The 19109-nt window shown below is 46.3% G+C and overlaps 1 protein-coding gene across 4 annotated transcripts in view; it reads right to left on the bottom strand.

Annotated features, from left to right (window-relative positions):
- Positions 1–11226: 11226 nt before the first annotated feature.
- The window catches only part of LOC127070209 (protein groucho-like), a 40399-nt gene continuing 32516 nt past the window's right edge, over positions 11227–19109 (bottom strand). For all 4 annotated transcript variants that reach the window (XM_051007957.1, XM_051007956.1, XM_051007955.1 and 1 more), the window contains 5 exons: positions 16049–16192; positions 15107–15738; positions 14704–14979; positions 13337–13940; positions 11227–12466 (listed from right to left, as the gene is read on the bottom strand). In XM_051007957.1, the coding sequence (XP_050863914.1) occupies positions 12359–12466; positions 13337–13940; positions 14704–14979; positions 15107–15738; positions 16049–16192 (1764 nt within the window). In that variant the 3' untranslated portion in view covers positions 11227–12358. The remainder of the gene's footprint in view (positions 12467–13336; positions 13941–14703; positions 14980–15106; positions 15739–16048; positions 16193–19109) is intronic.

Genomic DNA, 19109 nt, shown 5'->3' on the forward strand with positions numbered 1-19109 from the left:
GTGCCGTAACGCGGCTCGATTAACGATCGCTCGATGTTTCAGTAATTAACACGAATCGATAGCTCGTCGTTCGAATCGGCGCACGATTCGACCGCACGGATAGGCGCGCGCGCGCGCGCCCACACACACGGATATACATTTAAGTACCTTCTGGATACATAGGTAAGTACCTACTACGTACGCGTCTTGGTACAAAGCGATCGAGTTTAATTAAGCGCTAGACTTTTCTACGGCAATCGAGCGACCCCTAATCGTTCCGACGGTGGCTCCCTAATCAGCCGACGAGTAGCTCGTTTCGTCTATAGATATCTTTTATCTCTCTCTCTCTCTCTCTCTTTCCTCTCGAAGGCTCCTCCTCCTCCAATACCGGGCATCCTCGCCAGGAGAAAGGAAACGATCGGCGAACAAGGTACCGCCACCTTCTACGAGCGGGCCCTCTCGATGAGTCCTACCGATTAGATTAGATTGGACCGAGCGGTAGTAACCATTGCGAACGCGCTTAAACTCCCTCCCCGTATACGTACGTTTCTTCTGCGATAGAGAAATCGTCGAGCGAGAACGAATTAAACGTAGCTTAATTACGTATCGTGACTTTCTATCAACCTCGAACGAGGGGGAGACTCACATTAACGACAAACGATAGATATGTACTTACATACGTGTACGTACCTATCTACGCACTTACCTTCCCCCTTTTACGAATTCGTACAACCGCGGATCGCGGGCTGTCTCGTTTGAAAATTATCGCCCTTCGTATCTCCCCCATCGTTACGTTCTTTCGTGCACGGGAGAACGCAGATACGATATGGATTAATTCGTCGATTAACCCGTCGCGGGATGCCGCGATTATTATCTTTTTTCTTTTTTTTTTGTTTTTTTATTCTTTTACTCGATCACATTTCCGTCGGTCGAATTTTCTCGTCTCTTCGGAATCGTCTTTCTCCGTTTCTTTCTCTCCATCCGTGTAAACTCATCGATTAACTCGTACGCCTAGCCTTTGATGCGAAATTAAACATCGAGGTCGATCGAGTCGAAAACTTTAATTATCGATTATCGCGTTTTCGATGTTACGTACGTACGTCGATACGTGGATATTATATAGCTTCTCACGCTTTTTTCAAAAATACTCGTTCCTACTACGTCCGACGACGGAGATTTCTAAAGGAGCAAAGACGGTAGTCGAGAAATGAAAGATAAACTGCTTCGAGACACTCCGGGGAAGGAGGGTTGGGAGGAAGGGGGAGAGAGAGAGAGAGAGAACTCGACTCGGAGTTGTCGGTGTATCCATTCGGGAGACGCGCAAGATATATCTCTCTTTAGTCGGATTAAGAGGCGAAAGGGGTCAAGACTTTCGGATTAATAATCTGTCCGCGAGAGACCGAGAAAGCGGCAGCGATCGTTGTGCCGCGATGTATCTCCTAAGATCTCTCTCTCTCTCTCTCTCTCTCGCATCCCCTTCTTCCCTCCTCCAGCTCGTATTCGTCGCAGCGTCTTCCTTTTGTCCCCGAGAGAGGGAGAGGTACTTTTAAACGACCGAAATCGTCGGCCGATCGAAAGAGACGAGCCAGAAGGAAGGAACGAAGCAGGGTGGAGTAAGGGAGAGAAAAGGAGAAAAAATAAGAGAGCGCTCGCGCGCGTGTGTATGTAAAAGAGAGACAGAGAGGGACAGGAGGAGGAGGAGGAGTGGAAGCTGGCCTGGCAGAAATACGACGAGGCGTGGCAGATAAACGACGTATCGGCCGCGCCTGGGAGAGCGTTTTCGTTCGATAAACAGAGCAATTTGGTGTCGTTGTCGGTTGCGATTGATAAAAGCCGGCCGGAGAGCTCACCGACCAACCAAAAGAGAGAAAGAAAAAGAGAGAGAAAGAGACGAAACGTTCTCCGGAATCCTCGCAAGCGCAACGCTTTTTCTTCCTTCGCCGTTTTAGCGTCCACCGCGGAACGCGTTTCCGCTTCGACGAACGAATCTCGCGCCACCCTCCAAATCCAATCGATTTCTCTTCTTTTCCCCTCTCTTTTCCTTTCCAAATCCAAATCCAAATCCAAAGACGATAGTCGAGAGGCAGTCCTCGCTTCCTGCTGCTCCTCGCAAAATCAATTTGCGAAAGGGAGATCGCTATCGGGTACGATCGACCCGATAGATATCGGCCAAAGTTATTCGCTTTGCTAATTAGGAACGCCGGTATCGATTTTCATCGAGAGATCGCCTTTCGAGAATAGGATATAACGAACGGATTCCGTGTGTAATCGCGAGGATTAGCTCTGTATACCTGATTTTCTCGGCTATCTAACTTTGCAGGAGAAAGGTAGCAGGCGACTCGGAGACAAGGGTTCATGTTCCTTTTCTAAACGACGGTGTATCCGTGTAACTTGTTATCGAGCCGCTCTCGTTCGACCTAAACATTAAATGGGACAAATTCGATGAACGTTCCGGGACAAGGAGAAAAAAGAGAGAGTGAGAGAGACAAAGGAGAGTACTCGCGGGAAAATATGTGGAAAGCGGACAGCGTGTAACGCGACGGAATTCGCGTAAATAACAACGTCGAAGAAAGGAAATATCGAAGCTCGCGGTGGCAACGAGCAGCAAAACGCGGACGGTGCAGACCGTCTCGTCGGCGGTGGATTTTGCGGCGAGATGGATGCCCTCTCGAACCTCATTTGGAAACCGCGCGTTATGGCCGCGCTAATACCGAATTTTGTACCGACGCGATGGTACACACGCTCTACCGCTGGTACTTTCTCACCTGTCTCTCGACGTGTGCGCATGCGCACACGAACGAGTAAGCGAGAGAGAGAAGGTCCGCATATAGCCTTTTACCGGTCGCTTCTGGTGGCAGCGGCTCGAGCCATTGTGTGTATGTACGCAGCGTGTATTCACGGCTCCGCGAGGAAACAAAAGGCCCTACCTCCTTACGTGGTTCAGCTCCGACTGGCCCGGTTAAGAGAGAGAAGACGGTATATTAGTTGCACGGAGAAGAGAGAGCTCGATCGCGATTGGTCGCTGGAGCGCGCTCATTGGCCGATCTCCCTAACGGTCCGACCGCAGTCCGCGCGGACTCCTATCTCCGTCCTTCTCTTCCACCTTGCTCGCACTTTATCTCTTCTCTCTCTCTCTCTCCATCTATACGTTTATCTCTTTCTCTCTTACGCATGGTACAACGCTTTAACGTCCTCGTCGCGCTCGCGACAGACATGATACCAACCACGGACGGTTGCTTGAGTTCTCTCTCTCTCTCTCTCCCTCTCTTCCTTTCTTTCTTTCTCTCCTTCTCCGTTCATCTCTCGTTCCCTTTCTCGCAGTCTTTCTTCGCACTCGGTCGTTCCTCCTTTTCTTTGGCTCTTCTCTCTCTCTCTCTCTCTCCTCCTCCTCCACCTCCTCGAAAACAGTCTCTCAGCAGCAAAGCAGCAAGATCCCCCAGACAAGATATGAATTCACGTTCCTCCTTTTATATTCTACGCTCGCCTGCCCTCCATTTTGCTTGCTCGGGCCCCTTGTCTGCTTCGCCGATCTGCGACTACCGTATGTGCCGACTATCTCGCGCGAGGCTTTCCTCTCCTCTTCTCTTCTCTTCTCTCCTTTCTTCTCTCGATGCTCTCTTCTTATTCGCTCTTTCTCTCGTCGTCGTGGGCACACGATCGCCTTGTTCGAACGTCGCCATAGTCGTCGTTGCGTCGTCGTGTCGCATCTTCTTCGTCAACGACGTCGTCGACGACGACGACGAAGACGACGAAGACGACGACGACGTCGCCGTCGTCGTTGTAGTCGTCGATCTCTTCGGCGTGCCGCTTTGGACGAGTAAACGTTTACGAGTGAGACCTACGGTTATATTTACTCGCGTATATGCACACGCGCGCCACACACATTCGGAGCGGTCGGCTAACCGCGAAAGATAGGAAGGTGGTGGTTCGTTCGGTGGTACAAATGTAAGACCGAGATATAACATCGCGAATACGAGAGAGAGAGAGAGAGAGAGAGAGAGAGAGAGAGAGAGAGAGAAACAAGGGGGATATGGGTGGAATTGCGAGAGAAGGAGAGAACATTACGGATAAGAGAGATCGAGAGACAAAGAAATAGAGAGAAAAGGAGTACGGTTATAGATGGGATAAAGAGAGATAAAGAGAAAGAAAAGGAGAATTCTGAGCCAGAGCGTAAGAAGGGTGAGAAAAGAAGCGAAGCGTTAAATATTAAAAACAATCCATCAATTAGCGCTAATGCAGGAGCATTAAGCTTGGGAGCGTTCTCCCGGTTACGCGGTAACACGTGTCCGTGTGTCCCTAGTCGACGAACTGGCTCGAACGCCGCGCACATCCGCGTGCGACGCGCACTCGCGCACACACGCACACGGTCGCTAGGGTTGAGTCGAGCGGTGGGTATCATTTCGGTTCGTTAGGCGCGGTTCGTGTTCTACAGATGCGACCTTGTGTATGTACAAACGTCCGGCGCGAACTATACACGTGTAAAATCCGCTCACGCTCGCGTGAGAAGACGACGCAGAAACGTGTATTTTGACAATATAAACTTTTCGTTCATGGATTATCCTCGTTTCCTCCTCTCTTATTTATCTTTTTTCTTTCCTTCTCTTTCTTTGTTTTTTTTCTGTTCTTTTCTTTTCTACATTCGACCGATCAACGTATACCTACGCTTGCTCAACGATTGGTCGTCTTATGGGCGAATTTATTTTAAGCGAGCTCGTCGATTTTACGTACGATTAAAGCGAATCGATTCCAACGAAATATTCTAGCAGGAGTAAAATATCCTTTTACTCGAGGTAAAAGAAGAATTTTCTTTCGTTCTACGTCGCGGATAACTCTCTCGTCAACGTAAAATGGATTTGGTGATGCAGAGTGCCAAGATTAAGTGCGGATGGGCGAGGAAGAAAGGGAGAGAGAGAGAGAGAGAGAGACTGTACCGGGAGGAGAGTTAAAAAGCAGACTTAAAATATCTTTCGCTATTAAGTTCCATCCGTGATATATATTCCATCCGCGATATATATATATATACACACACGCGCGCGCGCGCGCGCGCATCCGCCGTATGTTTTTTCGAGATATCGCACCGAGTTTTATGCCTCTTTTTCTCTTTCTTTCTCTTTCAATTTTTCACCCTACCGCAGCCCTTGCAGCCGCTCCACGGCTGGAATTCGTCATTTCATTTATTTATGTAAATTTGTAAGAAATAAAGGAATCCTCTATACGAGATTACCCGTTAGTATATTGCATTTTTCGAACGGATCTCAGCTCGCTTCTGAGATACAAAATTCCTTTTCCCTTCGAAAAAAGCTTCTCGAGAAGAAAGGTTCGAAGAGTGTATCGAGAGAAAAAGATCTCGTAGGTGGATAACCGAAAGATCCGAAGGATCGAACGAGGAAAAAGGGAGCGAGAGAGAGAGAGAGAGGGGGAGTCTGCCTCGCTCTCTTCCTTTCTCTACTCCCTCTCTCTCTCTCTCTCTCCTCCTCCTCTTTGCAATCCGGGATAATCCTCGAAGAAGTTCGTCGAGGCGTACTCGCGTTCGTATTACCAGTAGTAGTAGCTACTTCGAGTCGAAAGCTCTTGGCAACTTGGGTTTTTCTCTCTTTTATCGTGAAAGCTTGAACGGTGAGTTTGTAGGAAGGATGTAGGAAGGTGGTGGGGAAATCGTGAGGAGGTCGAAGGGAGGTCGAAGGGAGGGTCGTAGGGTGGTTCGATCGGCCCAGGGCAGTGCAACGACGTGCATCGCACCGCAGCAAGGGCGACATTATCGCCGGTTGCACACACCGTGCGGCTGCGGATGGTGCGGTATGGTGGTTAGGGCAGTGCACCACAAGGGTGGTCAAACCGCAAACGAGACCACCGTCCTGGCTATCTGCTATCTGGATAACCACCGCAGCCACCGCCACCACCGAGCACCCCAGCACCCCTCGCGTTCACCGCTCGACCGCTCGTGGGCTCGGCGAGGTGGGGAGCTGCGGCCCCACGCACACCGCTCGCGACTGACTCGGAAACGGTAGCGCGTTACGTCGGCTAAAGCTTATCTCGCTAATCGACCTCTCCGATCGATAAGTCCTCGATACGAGCCTAGCTAGAAAAACAACTCCACGCTTTTTTCCCTTTTCTTTCGATATCGACTCCGCCACCATTTTTGCATTCTATTTTTTCTTTCTTTCTATCTTCCTTTCTTTCCTCCTTTTTTCTTTCTATCCTTTTTCTCTCCGGCTCGATAAACTTTCGAATCGTTCGAAAAACATCATTACTCGTTTACTTTGTAACGATTCTACAACGTACACGCCGCTCGACTTTATATTTTTTCATTTATCTACTACGAATCACGATCTTACGATATACTCGCGATATATAAAAAGCCACTCGAGACTCGATCCTCGTAGTTCGCGTCTCGACGAGGATCCGACCGTCTCTCACCGCGGGCTTATCAATTTAATTGCAGCCGAGACGATGTCGACGTCGAGGAGGGCCGCCGCCGGTGACAATTAAAATTTAAGGAACTCGTCGGACGGCAGGTGCAAGGTAAAAACGTGCCGCTAAAGCGGATAAAGGCCTCGCCGAAAACGCTCGTAAACGCCGACGGGTATGCCGGCATACGAAGAAAGAGAAGGAGAGTAAGAATCTCTGGTCTCCATATGCGAGGCTATTACCTCGCCGTGTAATCACCGCGATTCCGCCGTACCGAGACGCGGTGAACTCGCACGATAAATTTCTACGACTCTTCCTTCCTTCCTTGCTTCCTTCCTTCCTTCCTTCCTTCCTTCCTTCCTTCCTTCCTTCCTTCCTTCCTTCCTTCCTTCCTTCCTTCCTTCGTGTCCTCCCGCATCCTGTCTTCTCTCGTCTTCGTTTTGCCGTTTACGGCCAGACTACCGAGAAATTTAAGCGTAGCCGAGCTCATCGGGCAAACGGCTTCAACTATATACCCTTCTTCATCCTCCTTCTTCTCCATTTATACGTATACACGCATATATTTATATATACGTACGTATGTACGTATACATTTATGTATGGTGCTTATGGAAGGTAGCAGCGGACTTTTAACGCTCGTACATACACGCGTTACCATCGCGTTTACGACTCTTCTCCGCTAACTGCCACCTTGTGCCTCCAAGACTATTCCCATCTCCGTTTCGTTCACTTTAGAATTCTCTTCGGAACTCGTCGGCGAAAGGATTTTCAACGTCTACTAATGCCGGAAAGTCGAAGAAAGATTCGCGATAATTTAGACCCAGGATAATTGTTGGCGCTGCTTCTTTTTTCTTTCCTTTTTCTCCTTCCTCTTTTTCTTTTTTTTTTTTTTTGTTCTTTTTTCAAACAAAGATATTAAAATCTCGCGATATCGTCGGCTATTCTCGCGGAAGGATCAGGGAAAGGATAAATAAAGAGAGGAAAGCTCGTCGGAGGAACGAACGTCGATGGTAGGCGCGAAACGAATCTCACGCGATTTCAAAGATTTATATCCACGAAATGTCGCGTTGGAAAAATATATTTCGCCGTTTATTGGGCTACGGGATCGATTCTCGGTGGAGAAACGTGACTTTCATCGCGCTCGCGATACGCCCGTACGCCTCATCCTCGTACCCTTTTCTCGCGCCAACCTCCTGAGCCCACGCGTACCAATTTATTTCCGAGATACGCGTAGTAACTCGCAGACGATCGCCGAGGAATTATTTCCAGACGGGTGGACGGATATTTCTAACGGAGCTACCCTCGACCATCCTCCTCCTCCTCCTCCTCCTCCTCCTCCTCCTTCTCCCCCTTCTGCTTCCCTCTATATATCTCACTCGGACGATATTTATTAATCCTGCTTCGCGCGAATAAACGAATAGAATTGTTCAACGCGAATCACGAAAAACGATCGTTTTAAAAGCGTTCCGATTGGATTGAGATTTCACGAGTGCGATCGCGTTTGTTTTTCACGCGTGAAAAAAAAAGAAAAGCAAAAAACAGAAAAAATGGAAAAGAAAAAACACGATCGATTGAATGATCATTTTATGCCGAATCGTTTCATCTATGTAATCAATGATCCTCGTAATATTTCATTTAATCCTTAAATGAAATATCATTTCTAAAGCTCAGCGATACGTTTATCTACCTGCGGACTATTCCCGACAAAAAAAAAAAAAAAATAGAAAAAGGAGAAAAGAAAAATAGATCATTTTTCTATTTCCATTGACCCGTATATATCGTGCACGTTCATCATAAAATGGAATCTTCTTCAAAGAGTCCACTATTCCGTGAGATAGGAAGCCGACCTCGAATATTCATATCCTGCTTGTGCGAAGATCGAACAAACACGAAAGGATTCGTTCGAGCGGTTTCGTGAGTATATATATATACATATATTATATACACATATATATATATATATATATATATATATATGTATATGCGCACACACATGCATGCCGTACAAGCCTTTTCGTGGCATCCCGTATTTTTGTTAGACACCGAGGCAACCGGAAAGCGCAATCGCCAAAGGCACCATCTTTTTTATCTTACCGTTCGTTGTTTTCCCGATATATACGAAAGAACGCTTTCACGTGATATACTACTGTACACGTACATCCAAGATCAAAAATATTCAAGCGCTCTTTATAATTTTTAAACGAGCTTGAATATACCCTTGGTCGAATAAAAAAACAAGAAACAAAAAGAAAAGCGAAAAAGAAATAACATTCATCGTGAAATTATTGATAAGGATTGTGCAAGATTAGCAAGTTAGGGATGGAAATAAAACTGTAAATCACGTTTTATCGTAAATTTATAAAGTGACAGAAATTTTTGTACGAGGATGTATTATTTATCGGAAAACACCGTGGCGCATCTGTACCTGTACGAAACTCTTTCGAAATTGAAAAGGATTTATTTGCAGAAGAAGAACAATAAGTCTTTCGTAAATAAGTTGAACCGTCCCTTATCGATAAAGGGTCCATCCGATAAAATACATAGACTCATCCGCGAGCAATTGAATCGCTTCGAAAATTTATCCCCGTTCTTCTTTTTCCGTGCATCGAAGCGTATCGGGTAACACCGTTCTCTACCTCGTTTCTCCCTCCCTCATCTCACTCTCTCCGTCTCTCTCTCTCCGGTACGGGCTTCGACGAGCAACCAAGCGAGTCGATGTTCTTCCTTTCGCTTTTGCCGGACGGACGATTTTCTTCGGTTCTCTCCGTGCTGTAAAATGGGGGAGGGGAGGAAAAGAAAAGAAAAAAAAAGAAAAAAAAAGAAGCGTTGTACTTTCCCATTCACACAAGAGCGCGAGTTGGTCGGTATGGCGGTAGCGGATGAGAACAACGAGAGAGAGAGAGAGAGAGAGAGGAAGAACACGTTGGCGCGCGTTTATTAGTGTCCAATTGTGACGAGAGAGGTACCGGTGAAACACGAAAGCGAGCGCGTGAACTCGCTCATTTGCGTGCCTGTTAATTTGCCACGTTTGTGTGCGCACCGGCCGCCGCTGCCACCGCCGCAGTGGGACGCCAACGGACAGAGGGAAAATTAGTGCCTCGCGTGTGGGTGGCGCTTTGCGTCGCTTGTCTGGCCCAAACTCTCTGCACTCTCTCTCTCTACCGCACTCCTTCGCTCGTATATTCAAACGGATAAAAATCGGCAAGTCGTAAAATATCCTTCTCTACCGACGTTGAAAATCAACAGAGCCATCCGTCTTCCCTACGTAATATACAACGCATACATATACGTACACACGTTGTATATATATGTACGCATATATACAAATATATATACATATTATATACCTACCTATCTACCTACCCACCTACCTACCTACGTGCACACGCATATACGATCCGACACACGCTTCATGAATTCGTTATGAGAATACATTAAGCTCTGATAAAAGAGAGGATACGCGTTGTCGCTACGTTTGCTTTTCGTCGGGGAAAAATAGAGACGCGTTCACCTCCTCCTCCTTTCCCTGTGACTTCTTTACTTTTCCTTTCTTTTTATTACGAGAGCTCGTAACCTATCCCTGTTCTCTCGTAGTTTTACACGGAAACGCTCGGTTGTGCTGTCAAGTGTCGTAACGTATGCTTTAAAAACTTTATTTCATAACTACCGTCGTGCCACGTAATTACGTATCACTCGAGAAACTACCTTTTTTGTTTCCCTCTATTTCTTTCCCGTATCGATTACAATTCTCTCTTCGAATACTTTATTCCACTATATATTTCTCATTGATATCGGTATAAATTAATCGAATATATGTTTTTTATAAGTTAATCTCAGCATCGAAATTAATGCGTGCCTTCGTTCGCATAGACGGGACACGTCTTCCCTAACGCGATAAATCCTATCTCCGTCTCCCACTCTCGCGACCCTCTTTCTCCCTTGAATTATCCGTAATAACCGATCCGTATTTAGCTAGAGCGCGATATTCAAGATTCATCCGCGAAATGCCGTGGGCGTCCCGTCGGTCGCGCTTGGTACTCGACCCCCTCCAACTTCTAACCCCCGTAAACCTACGTAAAATTCCCCTCCTCACCCCCACATCCAGCAGGTTTCCCCGACAACGTCCCCGGGCGTCATTCCTACCGCGTCGCATATCATTACCATGCAAATACGACTCGGCGTGCGGCAAATCCCGCGTAAAATCATCCTTTCCCCGTTCAACCTCCACCCCTCTTTCTCCTTTCTCTCCCTCTCGCTCTCTCTCTCTCTCTGCTACACAACCCTCGTCGCAATACTCTTCTATATCCCGATGGCGGGCACATATGCAAAATGTGCCGCTATCATAATAACGTTACGTCGATGAACCTTCCATTGAATACGGCTGAACCGTGTGCATGCATGGCATCGCTAATTACCTACTCGGTGGTGGCTTTCGCACGGCCACCGCGATCTCTGCCATGTTCTTTACCACTACTCTGCTTTCTCCTCTTCCTCCTCCACCTCCGCCTCCGCCTCCGCCTCCGCTTCCGCCTCCACCTGCGCCTCCTATCATCTACCAGTTTCAAATTCAAATTGCTCTCTCTCTCTCTCTCTTCTCGATCGTCTAATTCCACGGATATTAATAGATATCGACATATTTTCTATTACCCATTACCATTTTATCGTAATATATACATACGAGAAGGATTATAATGTCTCGTGTGATCACGCATAAAATTTTTGTTATTACGTTCGGAAACGATGATGGTATACGTTACGTTACTTACCTTACCTGAAAATATTTGTTCTTCGGGTCGGTGAATAAATACTCGAGGAGGAATGAAAAGTTAGTAACATTGATTTAATACGTCGCTTTATACTCTTTTATTACTTCGACTCTTATCCGTTTATGTATAATAATCTCTAAATCTCGATTAATATTTACAAAGAGTTATCCTTTTCGTGTTTGCCACCGAGCTCTCTCGGTGGACGTAGAAAAATATGACGGTATGCTCGTGATGCTCGCTATATATATATATATATATGTATATATATATATGTATATATGTATATATATATACATACACACACATGTATATCTATGATATATACAAAATTTACAAGAGAGGCAAGATATGCGTGAGCAAAGCGTTACTTTACGCTCGTCACTATACCTTCTAATCCTAAGTAGAATTAATGTGCGATCTCGTTGCCAAAGGCGATTCATTTATGCGCGTCGAGAGAAACGGAACGAACGAAACCGCTTTTCAAGATCGCTTATTAAAGGGAGCTTATCGGAGCTCGTTGTTCGAGTCCTTTCCTCCTCGCTCTACTCCCATTCTCGTCCTTCGCCTTCTTTTACGGTAATTTAAACTTTAGTAAGGCTTGCTCGAATCTTCGAGTCACTTATTCGAGAACTTACGAAACTCGCGATTTGGACCGATTCTGTCGTTTTAACGTCGATCGGACCGTAACAAGGAAAAAAAATAATAATAATGATAATAAAAGAAAAAAAAGGACAAAGAAAAAGAAATTGGAAAGACAAAAGATCGAAAAGAAAATTCATAGGAAAATAATTAGAAGCAGTTTCCGAAAAACGCAAGAATCTGCTTCGTTTCGAACGATTCGAGTGAAAATCTATCTACAATCGTGTATATAAATTCACCAATGCTCTCGAGCATTTTATACTAATCGCCACCGACGGATTAGATTTAACGAGCTATCAAAATTCGGACCGTTTAACTCCTCTCGAATTTCCTTTCCTTTGTCTTCGAAATGAATCCACTTGTTGCCCGCAACTTTGCAAACGGTCTCTTTCCGTCGGTAGAAACAACAACAACAACAACAACAACGACGACGACGATGATGACGATAACAAGAACAACAACGGCAACAAAGTTGCTCGTAAATAACGTAACACACGAATTATATAGACGAACGCTTGGAAAGTGATCTTCGATGACGACGCGGAGGAGACTCCATTTGGTTTTCTTCAATAAAGAACCTCGTAGACCGTGGCCTTTTTGTCACCAGAACCGGTTACGATATACTTGTCGTCCGCGGAGATGTCACAGCTCAGCACCGATGACGATTCCTTCGACTGAAATCAATCGATCGACATATGTCCGATAGTAAAAATACGATCAAAGGACATGGAAGAAAAAGGAGGAAGAAGGAGGAGGAGGAGGAGAAGGAGAAGAAGAAGAAGAAAGAGGAAAAAAATATACCGAGGCGTCGAACGAGACCAACGATATAAAGGGATAAAACAAATATGCTCGCCGATACGTCATTTCTCGCTAAAAATATTTCACCCTAGGAAACACGTGCGCGCGCGTTTTCCGTTTGCGAAGCCAATTTCAACGTGAAATCGAAACTACTACATCGAAACATTAGTACGTTCGATTCTATCTCTGTCGGAGTATCGTATGTACGTATGGGAAGTACCACATAGGTACCTACGAATTTTACTTTACGGGTCACAACGATCGCGCGCAGTTTATATATTATCAAGGAAAATCTGAAAAAAATAAAAATAAAAAAAAAGGAAAATAAAAAACCGTATTCTGGTTTCCCAACTGCACGGATTTATGCGGAACAAAACAAATAGAGAGGTAGTGCCAAGCGGGATGTAAAATACATTTTTGGAAACACGCCTGACGATGGAAGGCTATAGATCTTTCGAATTCGCGGCGAGAGTCTGCCTCTAAAAATCAAATATCGCGATTCGAACGAAATTTGAATTTTTATTCGAAAGTGTAATCGAAACGAGATCATCCGCTTGATTTTGCTAGTCGATCGATGAAACATTTTAACTCTTCGCCGGCCAATCTCGCCGTAAGTGAATCATTTTTATTGCGTGACACGCTCGCGAAATTTTATAATAACTCTTTTTGCAAGTTTTTAACGATTCGAAGAAAGGGAGAAAGAGAGAGGGAGGGAAAAAGAGAGAAAGAGAGAGAAACTTTCTTACCTGGAATATCGAGGCACCATAAGGCGTGCGCCAAGCGTTCAGAAGATTGTCCTTTCCCGTGGAGACGAACCACTTGCCGCTCGAGGCAAATCTCAGGGATAACACGCAGGACTCGTGCAGATGCAATTGATACTTGTCAGGTTTTAGAGCGTGAAGCACCTCGACGTTCGAATTCTCCATGCCGACGGCGAGCCAATCGCCGGTGGGACAGTAACCGAGAGAGAAAATCTGCGACGTGAAATCGTGTTGCTGCAACTGTCTACCCTCTCGGAGATCCCAAGAGCGTACTGTGTTGTCGAGACCACCGGTCCAGAGTTTCGAGCCGTTCGCAGAGATATCTATGCAAGAGGCACCGTCCGTGTGACCTTGGAACTGTCTGACCAACGCCTGATTTTGAAGATCCCAAACGGCGATGTTTCCGTCGCTGCAGCAACTGAAGCAGACCTTGGAGTCCGGAGAGATCGCGAGAGCATAGCACGCAGGTGCCGACGAGGTCAATTCGGCTTTGATTCTCGGCGTTGGACTGGCCAGATCCCAGATACTCAATTGACTAGCCTCCCCGCCAACTATCAACGTCCTACCATCCGGCAATAGCTTCACCGATCTGTATCGTACGGGGAAACAATGCTTTTATAACGCTCGTCAAAACGAATGACGTTTTCTGATAATGTATCACAGGATCGAGTGCGATAATTTAAATAACGCGACTGTAAGAGAATACTTTAGAGATAATGTAGACGCTGGTATTAAAATTCGTTCATCGCGAGATCGTATTTTCAACGATAATTAATGCATGCTCACGGAGATTTTAATCGAACAATAGCGCACCAAATTTACATATAAGCGGGGCTAAAATATATCAAATCCGGTAAAGGTTCTACGAGGGAGAGGGAGGGTGAGGGGGCTGGGGAGGGAGAGAGAGGAACGGGAAACGTGATTGCAAGAAACGTGTATGAAATTTAATTAACATACGAGCATTAACGATCACACAGCGGAGGAGCGAAACGCGAACAATTTGCCGCTTGGAATTTTATTACAATGCAAAAATACGCTTGACGTTCGTAAAATATCGAAAGAGAGAGAGAGAGAGAGAGAGTTTGTGCTAACGCTCGATTCCTGCGGTTTTGTTTTCATTATAAATCACTGCCGCTTTTCGAGTCGTTATTAATTTTGCAATGTAACGTCATAATATACGCGAATATCGTTCATCGTATATTTCACGCGATAAAAGTTCTATTTTTGCGTATCCATCGTTCGATGAATGCACGCGAAAGAGGAAAGTTGGTCGGACCGAAAACGCAAGGAAGAGGGGAGAGGGAGAAAGAGCGTTTACAGGATCGTCGACGGAAAAGGTAATTTCCACGAACCTGATGTAGTTGTCACGTTGCAGACAATCGAGCTGCGAAACCGGCTTCGCGCTTCCAGTCCCGCCCTGACTGATGTCCCAGACCTTGACGCACCCCTTGCCACCAGTGTAAACGTACTTGGTAGGATTCGAGATCGTGACCGCGCACACGACCTCGCCGTGACTGAGAGTATTAATCTGGCGCGCGTGACGCGGTATCCCGCTTCCCATCAAAGCGTCCAAAGGGAAATTTGCAGGTTGCATTTGTCCCTCGCTCGACACGTGGAAACTGTACGCCCTGTTGAACAAAAGTCAAATGCGAAAATTGAATTTTTTCATCGGGAAACTACGGGGGGAAGGGGGGAAAAGACTATAGGGGATGGGGAGCGAGAGAGGATAAAACGACGCGATTAATTCGTACTCACGGTTTGCCACCAGGTACCCCGACCGAGCCCACCATGGGTGCCCTCATCGTTACGTGGGGATCGTAAAGTTGTTGAAGGGAAGGCGGTGCTCTAGGTGGCGCGTAACCGTTGTAGCCGATCATGTCGACGTGAGGATGTTGAGCAGCTGGCCCGAGATGATGGGGAGGTGGTCCGGGTGGATAATGAGGAGGGTAAGGCCCAGGAACGGCACCGCCGGTAGGTGGACCTTGCAAGAGTTTCGCCGAAGCCGACGGCTTCAGACCTCCGCCGCCGCCGCCGCCGCCACCTCCGCCACCGCCACCGCCGCTACCACCGCCGCCGCCGCCGCCGCCGCCGCCACCACCGACCACCGAACCGGAAGTCGGCGTGAGAGACTTCGAGATCGGCGTCGTAGCCTTCTCTCTTTCTTCCATTTTTTTTGCCGAAGGCGTGCTCGCGTTGCTGCTCGTCCCACTTCTAGGCGAATGCGGTGTTATGTCCTTTTTCGTTTGCACGCTGCTACCCAATGGCGCCACTACCACCTTGTCTATCCCATTTTCTCGAGGAGACGACCTTCCATTGACCACCGGACTCGTCGGACCCTCGCTCGCATCGTCCACCACGAGATCCTGATCGCTCTTCTCCCCGTCGCTCTGTTAGAGCCAAGAAAAAAAAAAAGAAAAACGTGATCTCGACTCGATCGACTCTCTCCTTAATTATCTGCTCCGACCACGACGGTGATTATCTAATCGAGATTATGTATCGGCTCTCTAATGCAACCAGCGACACTCGATAGGAATCTAATTAGCGATAGAGATCTAAGCAGCCTCAGCGACGCCGATTAATCGAGGATTTCTTCGGAACGACTAAATTATAGTTCTCTCCTGTACCAGATATTTATCGTTTACCTACGCGCGTCTACCTACGTGTAAACACACTTACACCGAGAAACATCGAACTTACGTGTCCGATGTCCTTGTCCTGTTCCTTCTTCATTTTCTTTATGTGGATCGAGTGATCGTGATGATTCTGGGAATGATGACCGTGATGGGACTCTTGCGGCGTTCGTGGTCGACTGTACTTGTCACCGGGAGATATGGAACTTCTCTGTAATACGAAAGGATCGTCGATTAGACGGACGATCTCTTTTACGAAAGACGAGGAAAAGAAACGAAAAAAAAACAAACAAACAAACAAAACGAATAGAAAAAGAAAAAGAAAAAGAAAGAGATATTCCGAGGAGCCCGCTTAAGTCTCGATCGTTCTCAAATGAATTTAGTCCAATCAAAATATATATCCAATTTTCATAATACACGATAATAGAAACAAGACGTTTTCTACACGCAGGATGTTACGTGACAAACCATAATTATCTACGTCGATGGTTATTAACAATCGTCGGACGAGCTTTCGCGGTAATCGATTTCGATTTTAGCGGGCGACGTGAAACGCGGAACGCTCGGTAGAGCGTACTCGTTTAGCCCGCGAGGACGATATTAAAATGTAATTTTGGCTGTCAGCGCGATTACCGCACTATTAACGATCTAGTCGAGTCCACTTTTATTATCGTCGTCGAGCGTTCGCTCGCGTTCCGTGCTCGTCATCCAACGATCGATGAATTTCAATTTTACGTTTACAACCTGACGGTTTTTACGAAATTCTTTTTTCATTTGAATAAAAATATACCTACACACGCGTGCGCGCACAAACGCATACATTCGAAATTACTGCGCGTTTGTCTTTTTCATTTTTTACGTCTACGTATTTACATAAAACTCGTGTCGAACTGTTGTAGGATGTATAATTCTAACGAGGGATTCGTGAGAGCGGAGAAAAAAGAAAGAAAAAGAAACCAAAAAAAAAAGAAAGAAAGAAAGAAAGAGAGAAAGGATTGCCGATATTCGAGTGAAATTTCTCGAATCACAAGGTGGCACGCGTCCTCGGCCATCGGTCAAGTTGTAATGAAGTATAATGGAATTCATGGCAGGAAGGGAGAACAAGAGGGAAGGTAAAAGGGTAGAAAAAGGAAAAGATAGGATGCGGTGGCCCGAGGCTCTCTTTCTCTTTCTCTCCATCTCTATCTATCTATCTTTATCTCCGGAGGAGTGTGAGAAGAGAACAGAAAATGAGCTGCGAGACGAAAAGGGACGGGAGGAAAGGCTTGGGGGTGGAGAAGGGAAGGGGTCGGCCTGGTAGGGCCGATAATGATTATAGAGTGGGCATGCATAACGTACGGCTGCGAGTGGAGAAAGAAAAAAAAGAGATATAAAACGAAAGAAAGGAAGAGAGAGAGAAAAAGAGAGAAAAGGATGGAGGACACGAGCAGAAGGCTCAGAACGGAAAGTGCCTCGGGCACGAAGAGAGGAAGAAGAGAGGAAAATAGAATGGCAAGACGCGGAATGAGAGGGCGTCGGTGGGCGTTTCGCGGTCCTGCGATGATTACAGACTCGGCAAACCTATAATACACGCTCCGCACTCCCTTCTCGCCCTTCTTTATGGCCTACCTTCGTTTCTTTCCATTATTTTTTCCGTCTCTTTCTTTCTTTCTCTCTCTCTTTTTCTCTTTCTCCCACTCGTTTGCTCTTTCTTGTCTCACGAGCGATTCCTTTCCACTATCCCCACCTCCGTCTGTCCTTTTTCTTCCTCGTTTCTCACCCTCTCTCTCTCTCTCTCTCTCTCTCTCTCTCTCTCTCTCTCTGTCTCTCCATTTACCTATCATGCTTTTCACGCGCGATAGCCCGTTCACTTCGCTTCTATTTAACAATTTTTTTGCGGCATCGTAAACGTCTGAAAAGTACTTTCGACCATGTCCCTCTATTGTTCCGTAATTCGAGTTCTTAACATGTAAAAGAGCTTAACGGATTCGTAGGTACGTATTATATATAGTTATATGCATACATACGTACATATATACACATTCATACGTATTTACATATTTCACGTAATACATATTAATGCATTCGCTGTTCGCGCAAGCACGTTATAAACAACGCTGGCGGGCTCTCTCCGAGAATTGACCGAAGGCTCACGTCGCTAGGATAATTAATTCTTCGGCCGAATTAAATTAACGATCGAATCGGAACACGGGAATTATGTATATAGGTAGGTATGTACTACAAACTCGGTAGGACGCGAACGGAAGATATATCGGGCATAAATTTAACGCTTCACCTTCTACGTTTCTCTTTCCTTCTCTTAGAATAACAAAGAGATTATACGAAGTACGCTTAAAATTCATATTTGAATTCGTAATTTCATCTCGACAAGGTGAAAACGGACAGGTAATTTTACGGAGACGGAGAAAGGTGGAAAATGCGTTTGTTACGTTTTTGTTCTCTCTCTCTCTCTCTCTCTCTCTCTCTCTCTCTCTCTCTCTCTCTCTCTCTCTCTCTCTCTCTCTCTCTCTCTCTCTCTCTTTCTCACTTTCGTGCTTAATCCCAGAACGTAGTAGTTGAACTTCACCCCTACCATCACCACCACCACCACCAGCACCACTATTCCTCGACTACTAGCAACTACTACACAACATAGCGGCTGCCCTCGCTGTTAGTACTACTACTCCTCTTCGTGTACTTTCTCTCTCCCTCTCTCTCTCTATTTCTCTTTCTCTCTTTCCATGCGGCCACTTTCCGTGGCTCTCGAGCGTCCGTCGAAAACATAAATTGCACCGTAGAGAGAGCGGGTATACGCGAAGCAGCAGCCGGCACCACGGCGCGCCGCTCGTTTCTACCACCCTTCGCGAGCACGAAAAGTTACACGCGTGTAATCTGCGTGTTATACACGAAGCTACGTTGAGTACCAGCACGCTCGAGTACGCTTGCACGCGCTGCTTCTCTCTGACTTACGACTCGACTACGTGTGCTTGTGCGTCTCTCTGCGAAAGCACTCTTCTCTTTTCTTCTCTTTTCTTCTCTTTTCTTCTTTCATCTTCTTTCCTCTTCTCTTCTCTGCTCTGCTCTTCTCTTTTCTTTCTTCTTGCAAAGAGAACTCGCCCTCGCCAAAATATGCTAATTGCGTTGGACAA

Source organism: Vespula vulgaris, chromosome 1 (assembly GCF_905475345.1).
Source record: "Vespula vulgaris chromosome 1, iyVesVulg1.1, whole genome shotgun sequence".
Taxonomy (NCBI): Eukaryota; Metazoa; Arthropoda; class Insecta; order Hymenoptera; family Vespidae; genus Vespula; species Vespula vulgaris.